This window comes from Lycorma delicatula, chromosome 9 (assembly GCF_047948215.1).
Source record: "Lycorma delicatula isolate Av1 chromosome 9, ASM4794821v1, whole genome shotgun sequence".
Lineage (NCBI taxonomy): Eukaryota > Metazoa > Arthropoda > Insecta > Hemiptera > Fulgoridae > Lycorma > Lycorma delicatula.
The window spans coordinates 81,974,340-81,995,741 of NC_134463.1; the positions used below are offsets into that span (position 1 = coordinate 81,974,340).

General features: G+C 29.4%; 1 protein-coding gene across 1 annotated transcript in view; it reads left to right on the plus strand.

Annotated features, from left to right (window-relative positions):
* The window catches only part of LOC142330478 (LHFPL tetraspan subfamily member 6 protein-like), a 641,459-nt gene that overhangs the window by 106,550 nt on the left and 513,507 nt on the right, over positions 1 to 21,402 (plus strand). Inside the window, exon 2 of the mRNA XM_075375742.1 lies at positions 17,552 to 17,656. Within this exon, the coding sequence (XP_075231857.1) occupies positions 17,555 to 17,656 (102 nt within the window). The 5' untranslated portion in view covers positions 17,552 to 17,554. The remainder of the gene's footprint in view (positions 1 to 17,551; positions 17,657 to 21,402) is intronic.

Sequence of the window (21,402 nt, forward strand, 5' to 3'; positions counted from 1 at the left end):
TAAATGTGTACCGAGGAATTACTTAGGTTTAGTTTATAAAGCTTCCTTAATCTCTATAATATATCTATATATATCTATATATATATATATATATATATATATATATATATATATATTAAGTTGAATGTTCGTTTATACATTTGTGCCAATGTTCTCATAAATCTCTTAAACCACTGTCCCATTCTGAAATAATATTTTACTTCTGTATAAATTGGAATTTGAAGACAGGGTTTAGGTGTAAATTTATTTATATAATACTTTGTTATGCATTTATATTAAAATTTACTTAATAGTTCTGTCCGTTTTTTTTTCACGTTGAATCTTTTATAGAGAACGTTGCTTTCATAATAGATTTTTAAATATTTCAAATCTGTTAAAAATAATACACAATTTTAAAATTCCATAGATAAATGTTTAATAATATTTTACTTGTTGAAATAAAACAAATAATTCTGCAAAAATTATAACGTAGTAGTTATTATTTTGATATCATTTTTAAAATTTAAATTTATATTTAATATAAATTATAAATTTTGATTAATATTTAATTTATATTATTATTTTCTTAAGATAATCATCATCAAGATAATAAAATTTTAAAATCGTTGTTGTTCATTAATTATATTTCTTTTATAGCTTTTTTAATGTGAAGATTTAACATTTTTCATTTATTGATTTTTAAAACTGTTATGTTTTATAAACAAGAATATGCGTGTTTATTTTCTTTTAATTTTATCAGAATAATATTTTAATATTATCAGGTCTAGTGGTTACTCATCATTGCAAATCAACTGATTTCGAATTCGAGAGTTCTAAGGTTTAAATCCTAGTAAAGGTAGTTGCTTTTATACGGATTTGAATACTAGGTCGTGGATACCGGTGTTGTTTGGTAGTTGGGTTTCAATTAACCAACCTTCTCAGGAGTGGTCGATCTGAGACTATACAAGATTACACGTCATTTACATTCAAACATATCATCCTTTGAAGTAATACCTTATAGTAGTTCCGCTAAACAGAAAAAAGAAAGAATGTAATCATAATAATTAGTATTATTTGTTTCTTTTAATTATTGTATATGATTGTAATGTAAGTGATTGAATATTTTTAAAGTTTTTATTTGTCAATCCCTAGTAGACTTCTTTTTTTTGCATTTTAATTCTTAAAAACTCTACAACATTATAATTTTATTTCTTATTTTTTTATTTCTTTTGAATTATATTACTGAAGAAATTTAGTTGTTTGTATTTTAATTTAAGTGAATAAAAAAAAATGTTTTTTTTTTTCAATTTAATTATTGATAATTAATTTTTATTTTATAACTATTTTTATTGCTCTATACATTTTATTAAATTTTTCGTTTAACTTATTATTATCAAATATATAATTTAGGGATCTGTTTAATAATACTTCAGTAGGTTATTATTATTTTGTGGTATGAATGTATTAATTTACTGTTAAAAAAAAAAATACACTAGCTGAAAGTTTGCCCCTCGTTACGTGCTGTTTATAGTGTACTAGCGTTTTATATACACTTATGTCATGTTATTAGTAATCGGAACATGTCATCTGGTTAGATAGTACAACAAACCCCGCTCACCAGTCCACCAAAGCCAGCCGACAGTTCAGTTGATATAGACAGGGGCAAACTTTCTGTTGATTTAGTGTACTTGGGTTATATTGATTTCTGATAAATTACAAGTATTAATTTATTCTTCGTAATAGTATTTATAATGGAAAAAGTGGAATTTTTTATATTACTATATATATATAATATATATAGTGCTCTAAATCAATTTGTTCATTTTAAATTAACAGTTTGTAATCAAAATATATTTCATCCATAATTTTATCTTTTATAAAAATAAAATACTAAGGTGTTATTTATTATCAGAGGACTTACCATGATAAAAATGTTATATATAAATAAAAATGATAGCGATGGGGAAGAAATAAGGAATTACAATTTTTTAATTAATTCTAATAAATCTCTATAAAATGTTCGCTAAACTGTAAAACTAAGAGAATGTCATATTTTACAATATCATCTTTTCACTTAGTTAATTTTTATTTTAAAACATTTACTGTATGATAGTTACATGTACCCAAAAATTGAAATTTATAAAACATTGTATATTTCCTTTTATTTCAATTATGAAATTATTCTATCCTTTATAAATATTTAATGTATTTTTTTTTGTTTATGTATATTTTTACTGGCCAAGGGCTCCGCCACCAGGATCCCCCTGGCCCAGGTCGGCGCAGGCGAGTTCCGGGGCCGCAGTACTCGTTTCTCTCGGCCTTCCCGTCTAGCTATGGGATCTCGCAGTATTCGTTCCCTCCTGGTTGTGAGAATAATACTAATAAATAAAATTTAAATTATTCAGGCTTTTTAGAAACCGGAAAAAACTAGATTGGAAAAGACAAAATATTAGTAATTATGGTAACTAAAGTACACAGACCTGTGAGAGGAATTAATTAAATTTTTAATTATTAATTCTTTAATGAATATCTTTAATTGAAACTTCACTCCCAACAGTGCTAGGGCCGTAGTATATAATTTAAAAATTTCCCCTAGGATAACACAAATGTATCCTGCAACACAGAAAAAACAGACTATCGGCTTCGGCTCTCTCACTCTCTCTCTCTCTCTCTCTCTCTCTCTCTCTCTCTATATATATATATATATATATATATATATATATATATATATATATATATCTTTATATATATATTTCTTGTGTGCGTGTGTATGTCACTGAACTCCTCCTAAACGGCTGGACCGATTTTGATGAAATTTTTTGTGTATGTTCAAGGGGATTCGAGAATGATTTAGATTCACAGTTTGGTCCACTAGAAAATACTTTTTTAATTAATTTTTTATTTATAAGTAGATGTTGATTTTGGAATGTTTTACATTGGATCCGGCAGACTGCGCTACTATCGCAGTATCGAATATTCAATAATATTCTATTTTAATTTTAGTTTGTCCTGACAGTTGGAGCTATGATCAAATTGAGAAAAATATTTCGTAATTTTGTGTTATTATTGTGTTACAAAAAATCGCGAGAAAACAGTTTTTTAATAAATAAGAGGCTAATAAATCAGATGGAAATGTAAACAAAAAAAACCAATCAGATCAATGCAAGATGGCCGCTATCAAACACAACGACCAATCACAAAGAGCCCGTATGGCCGTTGCCAATGTAAACAAAATCACAACTGATTAAGTAACAAGTAGGCAGCACTGCCATCGCGTTTAGAATTGTGCGCGTATTGAGAAATATTATATTTTATTATTATTTATTGAAATAACGTTTTAAAGTGTAATTAAAAAATATACATTGTGCAAATTTGTAAAGTACAGTATTTAAGTGAAAATGTTTTTTTAATTTATTTATGTGTTGTTGATCTTGAGATGGTTAAGGTTCACAATTGGGTCCGGTAGGCAGAGCTGCGATCGCGTTTTAGAAGTTTTTTTTTTAATTTTTGGTTTATCAGTCAAATCCGGTAGTTAGTGCTGCGATCGGATTCTGGGAATTTTTTTATTTTGTTGCTTTTTTGCATATCAGTTACTTGCGTCGTAGCTTAGTGTTGTTCTTACATTAAAGTTCGTATTTAGAGAATAGTTTGAATTAAATCCGATAGGTAGTGCTGTTCTGACAATTGGATTTATTTACATTCTGAATTTTATAAAGTTAAAGGTGAAATTTTATAAGGTTCCGTAATGGTTTGTAAGTTTCTTAATGTTCAGTATTAATTGTAATGATTTTGCAGCCACAACACTTTTCGTTAAAAAAATTATTTTCCACCGAATACTGTTATTAGAGTGTGGTGTGAATTAAATCCGATAGGTAGTGCTGTTGTTTTGCCATTTGGATTTATTTACATTCTGACATTTATAAAGTGAAAGGTTAAATTTTGTTAAATTGCTAATGTTCAGTTTTTTAAGGTTTTATGAAACTTTCAATTGTTGTCATTTAATCTGTATGTATACTCGGATCTAGCAATAGCGAAGCATTGCCGAGTCTGCTATAATTTCGCGCTTATTGAGAATATTATATTATATTATTATTTATTGAAATAACGTTTTAAAGTTTAATTTAAAAATGTACATTGCAAATTTGTAAGGTGCAGTATTGAAGTGAGTATTTTACTTGATTTTTCATGATGTATACACGTGCATTCAATAACAATCAACTTAACCTACAAATTTAAATTGTCAGTTCTCATTTGATTCTATGCAACTTATGAAGTATTGAACGGGTCTTTGAAAATAAAAATTTACGTTTGTAAAATAAATTATAACATTTATAAAATTAAAATATAAGTTACTTATAATATAGTTTAAAGTATATTTAAAAAATTGAATTTATAATGTTTTAGGTGATTAATTTTATAAAAAGTTTTCTAAAATTATTTTTAATTTACAATTATCTAAAATTTGTTAAAATAGATGTTAAAATAAAGAATGAGAAAAATGATAAAAATTTCTACTAAAATTTTAACTACGTTGCTTTTTTACAGTGCTTTAATTTTTTTATTAATTGATTAATTAAGCTGTTACATGGTTATGAAACATCAAAATTATTAAATAAAATAAAAATATGTAGGAGGTACTTTTTTAGAATGATGTTAAGTGAAAATTAGTAGTAATGTGGATGAAAATTTGTTAGTTACACTAATCATTAATTTTATGACGTTTCGATTTTTTAATTCAATTTTCATCGGACACCTCAATATTTAGTGAAAATAAATATTAACCATACTATACATAATTAATCAATAAATCCATTACAATAATACAACAATCACAAAATGATAATATCATACTAATAGTCATTTTAATGAAATTTAGAACCCATTCCTGCTAATTTTAACTTAATTAAATTACTTATATTTATGTATGTGCATTTATTACAGAATAATGCCGCGTCAGGACAACATCTGTCGGGTCCGTTAGTATATATATAAGATATAATCACAATAATTTTTTTTTAAAAGTCTACCAATGTTCTATTTTTGGTGATTGCAGAATTATAATTTATTCTTTGGGTCTTCTTTCGAAAGCGGACACATTTCCTAAATTTTTATTAAAATTTAAAAAAATAAGTCTTACTTATATTCACTTGCTAAATTTAAAACATGGCGATATCTTATAGAATTTCATCAAACGGGTCCCTGTAGATGTCACTTTGGCGCCACATGAATTCTCATAAATAGCAATCTAGCGTAAATATGGGTGTACCACAGTACTTTTGATTCCGTTGTTTCGCTGTTACCAATAAACTCTCCACTCTGTTTTTATACGCTCCGGTAATTGGATTTCGAAACTTAACCAAGTGATTAACTGTTTATTGTGTAAAATTGTAACCTTGTAGATTAGATATATCATTTATAAAATTCTGATTGTTGTCCTGTTCCTGTTTTGGTTATTGTTCTAATTGTTATCTAATTCTGATTGTTGGCGTAGGGAGCTACACCAACAATCAGAAATAATGTTCGTAAGACGTGTAATACACTCCTTTATAACACTTATTAACGTCTCTTTCAATCGATCCGGGACGGTTCATACGAAACATCATTTTGTTTCTCTGCAAATTCCCGCAAACACCCACTGCTGAAGATAAACCGTCACCACAGTATAATTTTGTCTTGAAAGAAAATAGATTCGTCTATTACCACGTTCGGGTCATTCCCGCCCATTATTACTGAGTACTGTGTAACATTCCCGCACACAAGTCGCTTACAAAGTTTTCCAGTCGGTTACAACTGCACTATCCATACCAAATTCTTCGTTTCAAAACTAAAATTGGTATACTTCTTACTCTTTGCGTACAGAAAATAAAATACAACTTCCAAATTCAATTTGCTGAACTTCAGACACGTATCGCTTCTTAAACGAGCAGAATTGTAACAACTCGCTTTTGTACAACACCATTTATCTTCCCTGTCGCTTAATAAAAGAGAACATTTCATGACTGTACGCAAAATCTAGAATTATATAAAATTTCTTTAGTTTGCAAAAAACGAACAGCGTGTTGTTTATCTGGCATCTCACGGGTTAAGTAAATCAAACATGGATGAAAATAACGAATACTTACAAAGCACAGCAGTACATGATTGAAATAATGGATTACACTGACTTGTACACAGCTAGCGATGTAACAGTATTAAGTTAAGAATGCATTGAAATTTAATTAGTACGATAGAAAAGATAAACATGTGTAATTTAATATTGTATATTATTATTTTATCCATAAATAATATACATTACGGTATTAGTAATTTAGAAAATGAAAATTAAGGAATCTGCCGCTTTCGAGAAAGATCCTATTCCTCTTACCATTAATAAGCGTCTTAAATATACAGATATTATTACTGCTGTGTCAATTTTCTTGAATTTATTGTGAAAGATATACTTGGAAAATATCAGAAATATTATGTTATCGTAACGACATTTATTTATTTCAATTTTTTTTTTATTATAATCTTCACGATTATAACTTTTATAATTATTTTTCCCGTTCAATATTGTCATGAAAACTTAAATTACATGTTTGAAATTCACTTATCAAGAAGCATATTAAGTACAACGGTGTGTTATCTGAATTTTTTGGTGCTTCCTCGGGTATTCCTCAGGGCTCAGTTTTGGGGCTTATCCTCTACTCGATCTTCATTGGAGATCACACAGAATACCACTATTTCATTTTTCCCGACGACATGTCAATTGTAGCTGTCGATGATGATCCAACTGAAGTCTCGACTAAGATGATATCTGGGTTAAACCTTGTAGCCGAATGGTTGAAGAAATTAAAAATAAAACTCAGTCAAGCAAAATCGACTCGCATGACATTCGCGATGAGATGAATGCCCAGGAATCCATTTAGATTGAGGTTACATTCCGCGAGCTGAAAGTACGTTAAGTATTCACCTAGATTGTCATCTAATATGGAAGGATCACATTAAAGAAAAAAAGAAACGGATAGATATCAAATTTAAGGAACTATACTGGTTAATAGGCAGAAAATTACAACTATCACTATCTAACAAGTTACAATTTTATAAAGTAATTCTAAAACCGGTTTTCACATACGGAATCCAACTCTGGGATACGGCGAACATCAGCAATATAGAGAATATTCTGCTTTTCTAGAATAAATTTGTGTATTGCATTACACAAGCGCCGTGGTTCGTACAGAACTACGAAATTCACGAGTACTTATGTTAACGTGTGTTCGAAAGGAAGTTGACTGATTTGCAGCTAAGAAAAGAATTAGACTTAACGATCACGTAAACTTTCTAGCTGTTAACCTCTTGGACAATGGGGAAGATGTAAGACGCTTAAAGCAGGTATATGTATTGGACCTAGGAAGCTAATAGTGATACTCAGGATGAGGCCTCTCTTCTTAAGTTGTGCATCATCAAATTATTTGTTATTTTTATGATCATTTATGTTTCTAATGTCATTTGTTCTTATGTTACAATCTTTTTCTTTTACCTAGTGGATTTATTCGTAATGCTAATGGTACCATTGATTGGCTCTTGATGTCCAGTGTTGTGATTGTATTTAATTATGATGTTTCAAGGGAAACTTCTTTATAACGTAATTATTGTGATGATATTTACATGTGGTTTATAATCTACAAAACCGGTTGTAAATTTATTTGAGATAAAAAAAAGAAACACTTATCAAGATTACTTATCTCACTAAATATATATATGATTACTATATAATATTATTATATATATTAATATAATATAATATTATTATTATTATTATATATATTATATAGTAATCATATATATATATATGATTACTTATTTCAGCTGTGGCTCACGTATAGGCACTTTGGAACTGCAGCAACTCTATTTCTACTTGGTATTATCGATAAAATTTAATATAATGAGTCTTTTTTTCTTTAATTCTTTCTTTATACCTGTACAATATATAATCCTTAAGTTTAATGTCAATAGCCATCACCCTCTTTGTATGGAACTGTGCGCTTCACATTTCCAGCGGCGTGGTCTTTGGCTGTTGTGCGTATGCGCACATAAGAAGCTGCACACGAGGCTGTGAGGGAGGAGAGCACTGTCGCTCCCGCAGTGCCGACCCCTGGCGTGCTGGTGGAAAGTAGTTTTTTTTTTTACTCGGCGTGTGTATGGAACGTTCCTTGTTCGTTCTATTTTCTAGTTTAGTCGGCGGAAGGAATATGAAACCGGTTTACTTGTTTTTCAGTAGTGATCAGGGGATGGCGAAAAGCAAGGGGCTCTTTGATTGTCAAATCTATCCAAAAACATGTTGGAAGAGCGAAAGAGAAGTTAATTAGTAAAAACTAATTATGTATTTGTTTCTGTGTATATAGAAATTAAGCTCAGTTGAACTAGAGTGTTCTTAAGAGGAAATTTTATTAAATAATACTATTATTATTTGATAATAACTTAATAAAATTTCCTCTTAAGAACACTCTAGTCCAACTGAGCTTAATTTCTATATACACAGAAAAAATTATCTGTACTGACATTTTATTATTTGGTTAAACCGTGTACCATATTCTTGAATGTGATAAAAGTGTAGAATTAGATTATTATCCTGCTTCCAGTTATGCTATTTGGTTTTTTCGGTTCTTTTATTTTATAGAAAACTTTAATCATGGCCCAGAAAAAACGTTTCTGGAGCAGCAGCCCCACTACTTTTAGCTATGAACCGCCACTGGTTATTATATAAGTTAATTTGGTGTTTCATTCCGTTTTTTTTCTTGCTTAATATGCATTACTGTGATTCATATCATGAATTATTTATTACGTTATATAAATAACAATACAAATCTGTATCATATTTTCAACTGTTTTAAGATGCTTTAATATGTGTTTTATAATAAAGATTCATACTGGGATATATATTTGTTCAGATACGTGACGAAAATTTTTGGCAGCACTATTTTTATAAGTATTGCTTCTGGCTAGTTGTGTTTATATTCTGCTCAGACATTTTATTTTTAACGTATTGTAATATAAATGAAATATTGTTCTTACTCAACATTTAAAAAAGTATATATTTTTATTTTTTGCAATTTAATTATTAATTATTACAACTTTTATAAATTATTTAAAATTAATAACCTTAATAACGCTAAGCGTTGTTATCTAACTTTATATGTAATTGTTAGGTACACTTTATGGTTCTTTTAAAAAGAATTTGTTTAAGTTCGTTGAATCAATAATTAAAATTACAATTTTGTCTACCTCCATGGCTGAGTAGTAGGTAGCGTCTCGGCCTATCATTTGGAGGTTCCCGGGTTCGAATCCCGGTCAGGCTTGTTATTTCTCATACGCTAAAAAAATTCCACTTCCATATCTTGCTCAAAAGCTTCAAGCTTATGTAGTGATATCATAAACCGAAAAAAATATATATAGTGCACGTTTTCAAGGTTACGTATTTTTCTCACACAATTTTTGCGATTTGTATTTTACTTAAAAAAAATTACAATTTACTTTTTTTATTTATCTCATACTTTTAAAGGTATGACATAAAGTTTTCTAGCATTACTAAAAGGTATATTATATTTGTTATATTAGGAAAGTAATTTATTTATTTATTTTCTAAAATACCAAATTTCAGAGAGATATTTTTAATTTTTTTCGTGTAGAATAAAAAGCTACTTACAAGTACGTTTTTTGAAATAAAAAAAATAAATGTTGATTTTAATGTTTAACAATATTATTATTAAATGTATTCACATCATCCAGCCCCTATCATATCAATTTAACCTTTAAAATAATGTATTTTATTTCTTTCAAAGGTTGTACTTGTTATCATATTCAAACAAGAAAACCCAAAACAAACAAAACGCATAACAAAAGATACCCAATTACACTTGAGTGTATCAAGAAAAAAAAATTAAGAAGAATAAAACAAAAATTAAAAACTTTTGAAACAATTAACCTTTTAATAACTATTTCGGTCACACAAGCTTGCTTTAAAAAAAAATAGAGTGAAGAGCAATCCTTGGCTCCAATTAAACAACAGAACAATATAACCTGAAATTCAATCAAGAACTGTGTGAAAAAAGTACAGAATATGAAAAAAGTGGTAAAAAGGAGACGACTGAGGTTCCTGTGCCATGTATACCGAGTGAACGAACAGACTAAACAAAAAAATATTCATTAAACTCTGGGAACTCATGGATTGCTCTCTATAACACATCAAGAAGGAATTACAGAATTTAGGGAACCATGAATAGGAAATGAAAAATAGAAAGCGATCCAGACAAAAAATACACGAAGTTGAGTTTGAAACGATGAGGAAGTAAAAGAATTACACCAAACTGAAATAGTTGAAAGAGGAGAAAGACTACCAAAGACGCGTAAAGAATAAAAGGATTGAGAGAAAAGAAAAAGAAACCAGAAGAAATTATATTTACGTGGTGCCTAACGCAAAAAAAAAAATAAATAAAAATAAAATAAAAGTATTTTAATATATATTTTATTAAAATCCAATATTGTATTATTTTAAATGCGATCTGGTTAGTAATAACTTATTATTTTTGAAATAATTTTATCGCGGCTAATGTGACTTCCTTCGACAAAACTAAATTCGTAACCAAATTAAAAACACCAAAATACATTTTAAATATTTAGGAGAATGAATCATTAGGAACTCGCTAGAAGGGCACGGAATCGATCCAGAAACAAAGATGAAACTCGCATTCCATTTCAATTAAGATACATACAAGTCACTCATAGTAGTAAAGTTTGACGACTTGTATCGGAAACGTTAGCAATGAATAACAAAGAAATAATGGATAATCTAGAAAAGAAAGAAAAAATATTAAATCCGAAATTTTAAATATAATAAACTTAAACTAATTCCATTATTAGCTTATTAACTTATTCCATCTTACAGAAAGAAAGACTTAATGACATAACGAAAAACGAATAATTAGCTTCTGAATGAATGAATAACAAGTTCATAAAACAGATCTTTAAATCTCTCAGTTCTAGAAAAACAAAGAGCAAATCCTTCAAAGTGATTTAAGAAAAGCCATCAGAACTAATTATAACAGAAGAAACCATTAAAGACTGAAATCAAGTAATGAAGATATTAATAAAAAAGATCTGGACACCACATGACTTCCTTGTACACCTATTTAATTATTTTGTATTTTTATTACATATTTTTTTATTTTTTTCCTTTTTTTGTTATTGAATTATTAATTATTGTAATTTTTTTTTACAATCGGAGCTTAATAATTATTAATAAATTAATATAGTTAAATTTAAAAAAAAGTTAAAAAAAAAGGAAATGAAGTCGGATTATAACCGATGTGCCTTCCTTGTAAGATCCAAATATTTCATTAATTAACATTTTATATGGCTATAACTGTAGAACCCTTGAAAAAATAAGTAAAACTTATGATAGATATATCGTTGAAAAGCTCTCAATGAGGGCTTATTACTGCAGTTAATAAAAAGTTCAAAATTCAATTCTTTTGGATTCCCAACTTTTTTGTACACTTTTGGTCTAGTCGATTGCAATCAAAAGGGGAGGTGCACAACAGTCCCAAATCCAAAATTTCAACATTCTACGGTTAATCGTTTTTGAGTTATGCGAGATCCGTACAGACGTCACGCCGAAACTAGTTAAAATGGATTCGGGGATGGTCAAAATGGATATTTCCGTTGAAATCTGAAAACCGTAATTTTTTTCTCGATTACAATACTTCTTTATACGTTGTACAAGGAAGTAATCAAAACTGAAGATTCCAGTAGAAGCCGAAGTCAAAATGTGGATAAATCACCGAAATACTGGCTTACTGACAAAAAAGAAAAGAACTCGGAACATATAAGAAATTATTGATTTAATTTACTCCTAACGTGGTGGATGAACTGGAAAATTTTTTTTTTTTTTTTTTAAACCATGGTGGTGGTGGTAGTATTTTTAATTATAACTAATAAGGTTTTTGTTGAGGTTGACTCTTTAAAAATTTCCCAAATCTTAACCGGGAATGAAACCCAGAAACTTTGATGTAGCAGGCAAGTACGTGTACATTATTGATTTCAATGAGCCATCTAATTTAACATTTTAATCTAATAACATAAATGTAATTAATAATAAATTTCCGTAACATTAAACCTAATAATTTATTGAAGTTTGAAAGATTTATGATCCATGATTACATGATTTATTAGAAGTTATTGTAATATTATTAAGTTCGTAAAGTCCGTGATGTACCTCTGATCTATTTATTGAATTATTAATTTTACAGATTGAGTCAAATTATTTCTCGCCCCAAAATTTAATTGACATTAAATTTTACATATATTGATTAATCCAGAACCAAAGAAAATTGTTGTAGCAATATTAATTAAAATATTAATTTATGATGTAATTTATATAACGAATAACTGTTATATAAAATGAAATAATTAATTCATGCTATATAATTCAACTTTAATTATAATACTATTAAATATTTGAAATGTACGCTTTTGTTTGATGACGGGAGAAAAAAGGAGAGCAATTTGAAAGCGATAACGAAGTAAAAATCGCCGGAAAAATATAAAAATTTCATGATGACGATATTTTTTACTAAATTATAAAAAAAAATTGTTAGGTGTAGAAGAAATACTGAACTGTATGAATTAATTCATAAAAGGAGAGATTTAATTTCAAAATAAATAATTAATCTAATAAAAGTAAGTAAAATTAAATGTTATAAAAAAATCGAGTTAAATAGTAATTAAAATAGGGAGGGTATTTTTATAGTAGAAATTAAGTATTCTTTACTTTGGATAGTAAAATGACGAACGTGGGGACGTTGTAAAAAAGACATTAAGTGAAAGTTGGCACGTACTCGTATTTTTATCCAAGAAAAAATTTAAGTGTATTAAGTTTAAGAGTTATAAAGATTTAAAAAGAATTTTTTTTTACGGTTGTATTGTTTGTACTAGAAAAAATACTCGTATAAGCAACTGAAAATTGAGAAATATAAGCAGTAGAGAACTTTAAAACGTAGTTCGTAGAAAAAGTTTGAAAATTAATTAGCTTTATAATGTTTCAGTAGATTTTAAGATGACTTGGAGAAAACAAAAATCTGCAGGAAAGTTTTTCAAGTTTTGTTTTAAGCGTAAGGAAAGAAAGTTTTGAAGGTAAAAAATAAAGCCGAAGTAAAATTATAGAATAAATCAAGCAAATTTTATTAATCGTTAAAGATCTGGGTAAATGTATTAGATTGGGAAATATTAGGAGGTTCGATTTTACCCGATAATCACTCCAGGTTAGGATTTTTGGCAGCCACTTATAGTAAACAATAATAAAGAGGTTTATGAGTAGTTATTTCCCATCTAACCATAGAAATATCAAAGATCTAGAAAATCAACGAGGACCCCTCTACTTTATTCTTAACACTGTTCCAATGCTCACACCCAAACCAAAAAAAAATCTCGTAGGCTTTTGTTTTAGCTAAATAAAGAAAATGACGGTTAGTATAGTAATTTTTCAGTTAGGTTTGTACATTTTTAATATTAATAAATAATATTTATCTTTAAAAAAAAATAAATAAAAAGATTTGAAATTAATTTATTTCGAATTTCTTGTCCTCATTTTTTTTTCTTTAATTTTTAAATTGCAGAAGTACCTTCGTAACTTAATTTATATATTGTGATGTATGTATTACATGTACAGAATGTTTTATCATAGAATTCACCAAACAGTGGATATCTAAAGAATCGCTCAACTAAATTATTTTTCATATTTAAAAAATTCCATCCTGAGGACAGAACTGCTCTTAACAGGTCTACCCGCTAACTTAAGAGGTTGTTGAAAACAATCAGAAACCAAACATTTAAAGATTCGAAGGGTTATCCCCCTCGTAAAAGTTATAACATTTGTTGGGACCATCTCCACCTATAAGATCGATTAATGGATGGATCTGCAGCGACAGCCAAAAGGCGGAACTGTTTTCCGCATATCTATACAATGTGTTCAAGTTACACGATACCGAAAATGTTGATTTTAGAAATGTAAATTCCTGAATAGCCCGCTTCCTCTATAGTTTCCATTGAAACTCGTTACGGCTGCATAAGTATCGCGAGAAATTAGTAGATTAAATACACGAAGAAGGCCCTAAGATTTAATTTGGTGAAAGGTAAAATGTTGTTCATCTGGTTTAATCTGTTGTAAATCTTGTTTTATATTACTCATCTGTTCAATGCGATCCTTCGGAGCACATGGTTTCTATCGGAATGAAAGTATCGCAGGTCACTACGGTTTTGTAGCTTAATAAACATAAATTACTTGTCTTCATACTGGCCTGTGAACTTGCTTTTTTGAAGGTCTTGGAAAGGCTGTTCCTTCAAAGATTATGGCCAGTGTTAGAGAAGGGTAACGTTATCTCTGATCAGATACGAGCAAGCCCACAGAATTGTTATTGTGATCAATCGGTGCCTAGAAAGAAAGGAATTCTGTTAAGCATCCTTCCCAGTCGTTCTACAAGGATTCAAGAAAGTTTTCTTTGTAACTCCGTTTTAAACTAGTATAAGTCAAGTCTACGTTAAACGGTATATCTTGTGTTATTTAGTTACCGAGATGGGTGGTTTTCTTAAGGCAAATATAACCATGGATCTGTCTACATAGGCAGTCTATCTATCTATCAGGAGTTCTTCCACAGAGTCCTATCTTCACGGAGTCTATCTTCCACAGAGTTCTGTTTTAGGTCCGATTCTGTATTTGTTATACACAGCAGACCTTCCTAGTACTCTGATGTTCCAGACGGCACAACGATTTGGCAGTAGTTGATGCCGACCTTGCCTCGGGAAAATTGCAAGTTGCATTCGACCTTATCAAAGAATGACTACGTAGATGGAGGATAAAAATCGATCCTGCTAAATCGACTCACGTGATATTTACCATGAGAAAGAGTAATTCAACCCTGACGCGGACAAGGTACGGTACCTAGTGTTATATCTATATCGTCGATTGACATGGATATCACGTCACAGAGGAGAGGAAGCAACTGAATGCTAAACTTTCACGAATGTAATGGCTCCTTGGTAGACGATTTCATGTGTCCTTGACGAATAAATTGTTGTATAAGATTTTCGTGAAACTACTAGGGATGTATGGTGCATAAGAACGAGAGATTATTTGTAATAGTAACGTTGAAATCATCGAACTGTTTCAAAACAAGTTGCTGAGGATGGTTTCAGGAGTTCCATGGTTCGCTAGAAACTATGAGGCGCACAGGTATTTTGAGGTGCTACGTGTTCGTGAGGAGGTATGGAAAACTAGCAGGGACTACATATCAAATCTGGACAAGCACTTGAATCATCTGGTTCTGAATTTAATTGACAATGGTGAGGAAGTAAGACGATTTGAAAAGGCTATATATACTGGACCTCGCTGATTGTGAGGGCACGGATATTCATTGGAGTGCGTGGCCCATAATTTTACAGTGGTAATTATATTAAATATCGTTTAAACTTTTAGAATCTATGCTATTTTTATCTGATTTTACTATTTATTATCTGTTATTTTTGTTTTTATTAACTAATTTGCTTTGTTTGTATCATGAGATGCGATGAATATTATTAATTTTGTATTTGAGGTGGGCTTTTTTAGGTGATTAACGTGTCTTTTGACACGTTACTACTCGTAGCCAAACAATTTTACTTTGGTCGCATTCCTTTTGGCGAGCGATTGTAAAAAAATAAATTGCTCAAAAAAACAGACGATTCCGTACAATTATTTTTTTTTTCTTTTCTTTAATTCATATTTTAACAATTATTTACCAGTATTTTATCAGTATTCATCATCTATAACAGAACATTTTAAAAATCTTTCTTTATTCTTAGCCTTTCTGACTTTACTATTGTTCATTTTTCACTTTTATAAAATATTATTCTGCATATAATTGTGTTAAAAAAAACAATTTTAGCTCCTAATTGGGGAAAACAGATAATGGAAGATTTTTTTTACAGTATTTCTTACTTCTGTGTGTACATTTTAAGTCTATTTTTTCTTTTATAATCTTAAAAAAATAAATAAGAAACTAGAATTACATACTATTGATATACTCGTATTATGATATTTTATCTCAATATATACGTTATTTTTATTTTACTAATTTTTTTTTGCTTCACTTCAGTTATTGATTTTGAAATATATATAAAAACACAACTATTTGATAGTAATTTACGTAATATTACTTTAAAATTTTATTAAAAACTAATTATAAAAAATATAATTATTAAATGTTCATTATTTAAAATATATTTTTGTAATATTTAAGTTGATAGATTCAAATTTAGAAAAGCGTGAAACTTAAAACAAAATATATAAAATATTAAAACAAATATATATGAATTTTATATATTATTTATTATTATTATTATTTCCGATTATTCCCCGTTCGTAGAGCGCATGAACTTGAGCCGATCATGGCTTTACTTCCTTTTTCTCTTTCCCAAAACCTCTTCATCCGTTTACTATGTTTCTTCTTCCACTCCTTCGTCCATCTTCTTCCTATCGTTTCACTTTTTCGCTCTTGTTCAATTTTCTTATTTCTAATTTTATCGCTTAACTTACTTCTGTCCATGATTTCTTCTTCTGAGATGTTCAGTGGTTCCAAGTCGTCTTGTGTTTTTTTCATCCAAACAAATGGACTTTAACTTGATTTGACGATGTTGAAAGTTTTCTTAGCGAGTCTATCTTTACCCATCCTGCATAAGTGTTCGTAGAATTGCAGACGCCTTTTCCTAAACTTGTCGGTGATGGAGTCTGTGTTTTCATAAAATTTCTTTGTGAGTTATTTGATTCAGTCTTTGAGGTCCGCACCGTGGATTTTCCTGAGGATTTTCCGCTCTTGCGTTTCGATTTCATGAATTTTGGTCATTCCTCTGATTACTGTAGTTTCTACTGCATAAAAGGCCTCCGGCAAGACAGCTGTGTTGTAATGTAGTAGTTTCGTATTTCGAGACACGGCCCTTTAGTTATAATGATTCCATGTAACCTGTACGCCTTTTGCAGTTTGAGTATTATTTCTGTGTTGGATATTGTATTCAGTCCCGTGGGTTAGATGGTTTCTCCCAATTACTTGAAGTGGGGTGATTATGAGATTTTGCCATACTGTGTTTGCAGCGGGAATTTTCCAGTTGATTTTGGGTTCATATATTGTGTCTTTTCATAAGAGGAGTGGAGAGGGTATGTGTCTGTGCAAACAGCAAACCCTTCCCCGTATGAAAATATATAAAATATATATGAATAAAATATAATATAATAATTTATAATATATAATATAATATATAATTTATATAAAATACATATAAATAAAATTTTATTTTTCATATATATTTTTAATATTTCTATTAAACTATTGGGTGGGCTCAACAGCATCTTTACTCACTTTTTTAAACTTTCATTCAGGAAAAGCTGGTAATTATTTAAACGAAATTAATTTTTTTTCTTGGAATCCCAAATTAAGAATAGAGATTTAACATAATTTATTAATATTTTTTGCATTACTATTTATTTTTATTTTATATTATTTTACAGGGAATGGCAACCTCATTAACAGGGGTCGGAGTTCTTTGGGCTGTGCTATCACTGGCGGCTGCAATACTATGCTGTTCGGGATTTTATCTACCCTTCTGGATTCAGGTAATAATTGTGTATACAAATTTAATTCCAATCATTACAGTTATAAAAATAATTTTTTCTGTCGTTATTTTATAAAACTAAATATAGAAATAATATTAATATCTTTTTCCTATATTTTAATGAAGAGAAAAAATACAAATTAAACTATTCCTAAACTAATATTTCTTTGAGTGTAATATCTAAATGTTGTTGAAGATGAAAATAGAAATCTTTTGAACTGTCACCAACATCTGTTCTGCTCCGGATTTTCTACTCGTTACTGAGCAGTGATCAGTAATCAAGAAATATGAAGACCTTAGTAGAGAATGGGAGATGAACTGACAATATCAAATCATTTCCGTGAAATTTGATGCTTGTTTATCTGTAGTCAAATATTTTCGAATCTTAACTTTAACGTGCTTTTTTGTTATAATTAGTTAATTACATTTTTGAGATCTATTTTTTCTTTAAGGATAGGGTTGTTAGACATTTGTCATAATTATAATTTAGAAAAAAAAATCACATTTTGTTAATAAAAAATGTAATCGTTGAGTTATATTAATGTCATTGCCTACATTTATATGTTCGAACATTTATATTTCATTATAACATTTTATATTTATTTATTTACATTTTTCTTTACTTTATTAGTTTACAATTTTTTGGATTGTCACAAGTGAAATACGAGTCATTATTGACTCGTATAAATGAAATACGTGAATATCACAAACACACTCGTGTGTGTGTGTATATATATATATTTATTAGTTTGCTAAAATTAGTCTCTATTTCTAGAGAAATATAAATATTATTATTTTTCTTTTTTAACTGAAAAAATGATTTTTTTTATTGGCTTAGCTTACTTTTATTGGTTTGGCTTAGCTTACTGATGATCGTAGAAATTCATGCAACAAAAAAAGGATTAGGTTTTCATGAAGTTAATGGAATTTTAAGTACAGAGAATTCACAAAATTGAATTAAGATTTAATTTACATATCCAAAACTCGATTTTAGAACCAAGCACCCTCCCCACGAGCACACAACACAACACAACACACACACACACACACACACACACACACACACACACACACACACACACACACACACACACACACACACACACACACACACATACATAAACTCATTCAACCATAACATTTTTATATTTATTTTAATTTTATATTTTATTATTATAAATTTTATCGATTGTCATCAACAAATATTTTTTTTTGATTTTATACACCTTACATCTTTTGAAAATGTATGACAGTGGTAACTATTTCGTATTGGTTCTTTTGTTCAATTATTTTTTTATATATAAAATAATCAGGATGTATGGTTTTATCTTTTGCTCAACTTAAGACTACAATTATAACTTTTCACAAATATGTAAGTGAAAATTCCTTTTGTTAAGGATAAATAGATATTTTTCTACTTATTTCGTGAATATCTTTTTATTATATTAAATAAGAAGAGAATATAAACTCCATAAACAGTTTATGGAGGTTTACTGAGATACACTCAGAACATAGTTCTCCATTATTATATAATTAAACATATGGGGTAACTGCTAACATATAGGGTAATGCAGAGGGATGGGCGAGGTATACAGCTGCGAATTTCACTACAGTAAGTGTTAGCACTTAGTAGTATTAGTACTACTCATTCTTCAAAGATTAGTCAAATTTTAATTTTTAGTTTATAGGTATAAAGCCATGCAGTTTAATTAGCTGCTTATCTACCGCTACAATAACAGATCTAATAGTCGGATAACTAGGTACGGTTTTTCCATCAATCGTGTAGATGGATATATTATATTGGAGATAGTGGAGGGTACCGAGAGTATCTCAAATCCCGACGGGCAGACACGTAACTCGGGACTACGGGTCCCTAGGTACGGTTAAAGTTGCAAAAGATCAGTTTTTCCGTATACCTCGAGAAATATGCGTCGGATGAAAAAACTTAGAACAAATTTTGTTCGTCTTTCCAAGCACTACAGTTTTTTCTTTATTAAATGTTACTATATAATATTTAGAAAAATTATCTGGACCATTGATAGACCTCATTGTTCATTCTCATTAAACCATTATTAATTAATAAAAGAATCTAGCCAATTAGAGTAATTATATTACTATCATTAGAAATTTATTTATAGAAAAGGTATGAAAATATAGTGATTCATTTGATTTTTACTTTTCTCTCGAAATCTGTTTTAAATAATTAAGATACAGCGATACGAACATAGCGGTAAATAGATTTTTGAAAATTTATGTATCGGTTCATAATTAATCATTAGACATTAAGAACTGTTAAGTACAAATTTTCATCATCATACTAGAAACTTTGAGTATTAAAATTATTATACAATAATATTATTATGTAATTAACAATTTTGTAAATAAATTTCAATTTGATATCCGGAGTTTACTTCACCGGCAGGGTTATATTACGGTATTATGAATTTTGTTGAAAAATCTATTTTAATAAATAGATAAGTCTCTTGCATGATTGACATTACTTGTAAATGTATTACACACAAAAAAAACTATTGATTTTTAAAAAAGTATTAAAAGAAAAATTGTAGAGTAAAGACAAACAAAATTTTTTAAAAAGGTTTTATTATACGACGAATATTTCTCGAGGTATAATATTTATTTATAATTCATAATATATAATAATATATAATATATCTTGGGGAAAACTGATTTCTTGCAACTTTACCACTACCCGGGAATCTTGGTCTACATCTACGTGACTGGCCTTCAGAATTTGGTATCAGGAAACCGTGTAAGAGCGCTCCATAGATTGGTAGACATTTCCAATGGAAACCTTTTGAAAAAATGAGTTTTCTTTTTGTCAAAATTAAAGGGAAAACACATCTTTTTTACGCGTTTTTCTCATTTTTTGCAAAAAACAATAGATATCCCCCCCCCCAAAAAAAAAGTTAAAAATTATAGAGCTTAAAAAGACAAACAAAATTCGTTGTAAACTTTGTTCATTCCACACATAATTCTCGTGATTTGAAAAAAAAAACACAGTTTTTTGCAATTTTACTTCTGCCCAGGGAATCTTGTTTTTCAACGACCTGTTTGCCTGTTGGGATTTGATATATGCTCTGTACCCCCACCATTTCTAGTATAATTTGTTCATTTACACACGATAGGTGGAAAAATTGTACCCAGCTCTTGGTTTATAATAAAACATTACTAAAATAAACTTACTCTGCCATTGTTGTAATCGCTGACTAGATTTCTATAAACTACTCAGAGCTTGGAGTAAACCAGTTTTATATGTTTCAGTATATATGAGTTTTAGATATTGTAATTTTAAATCTTAAGATTTTGTAATAAGTCTTTACAGTTGTTCCGCCTTATAACCAACGCTTTTTTGGAATTTAAAAAAATGATATTTTAAAATCGTTTGGCTGTTACTAAATCAGAAATACACAAACGTACAAAATGCAAATGAATGAAGTTTTTTTCTCCATCGATTTCCCCGCCCCTTGGAGCCGGATTCGCGACCGAGCCACAAACTATCTCGGAAGAGCAGAAGGCTCCGCCCAGGCAGTCGGGACTCGGTCTTCTTGGTTTGCCATGCTTCAAATGAAGGGTTGCCAAAGGGTTCCCCTCGCCGGGACTACGGTCTTACTTTCTCCCAAAGGCACTGCAAGAGAGTCCTCACCCGATTATCAAAGACGAGACGCCGGATCCGCCCATCCCTCCCGGATGAGGCTGTCCCTTGCAGATACCATAGCGCAGCTGTGT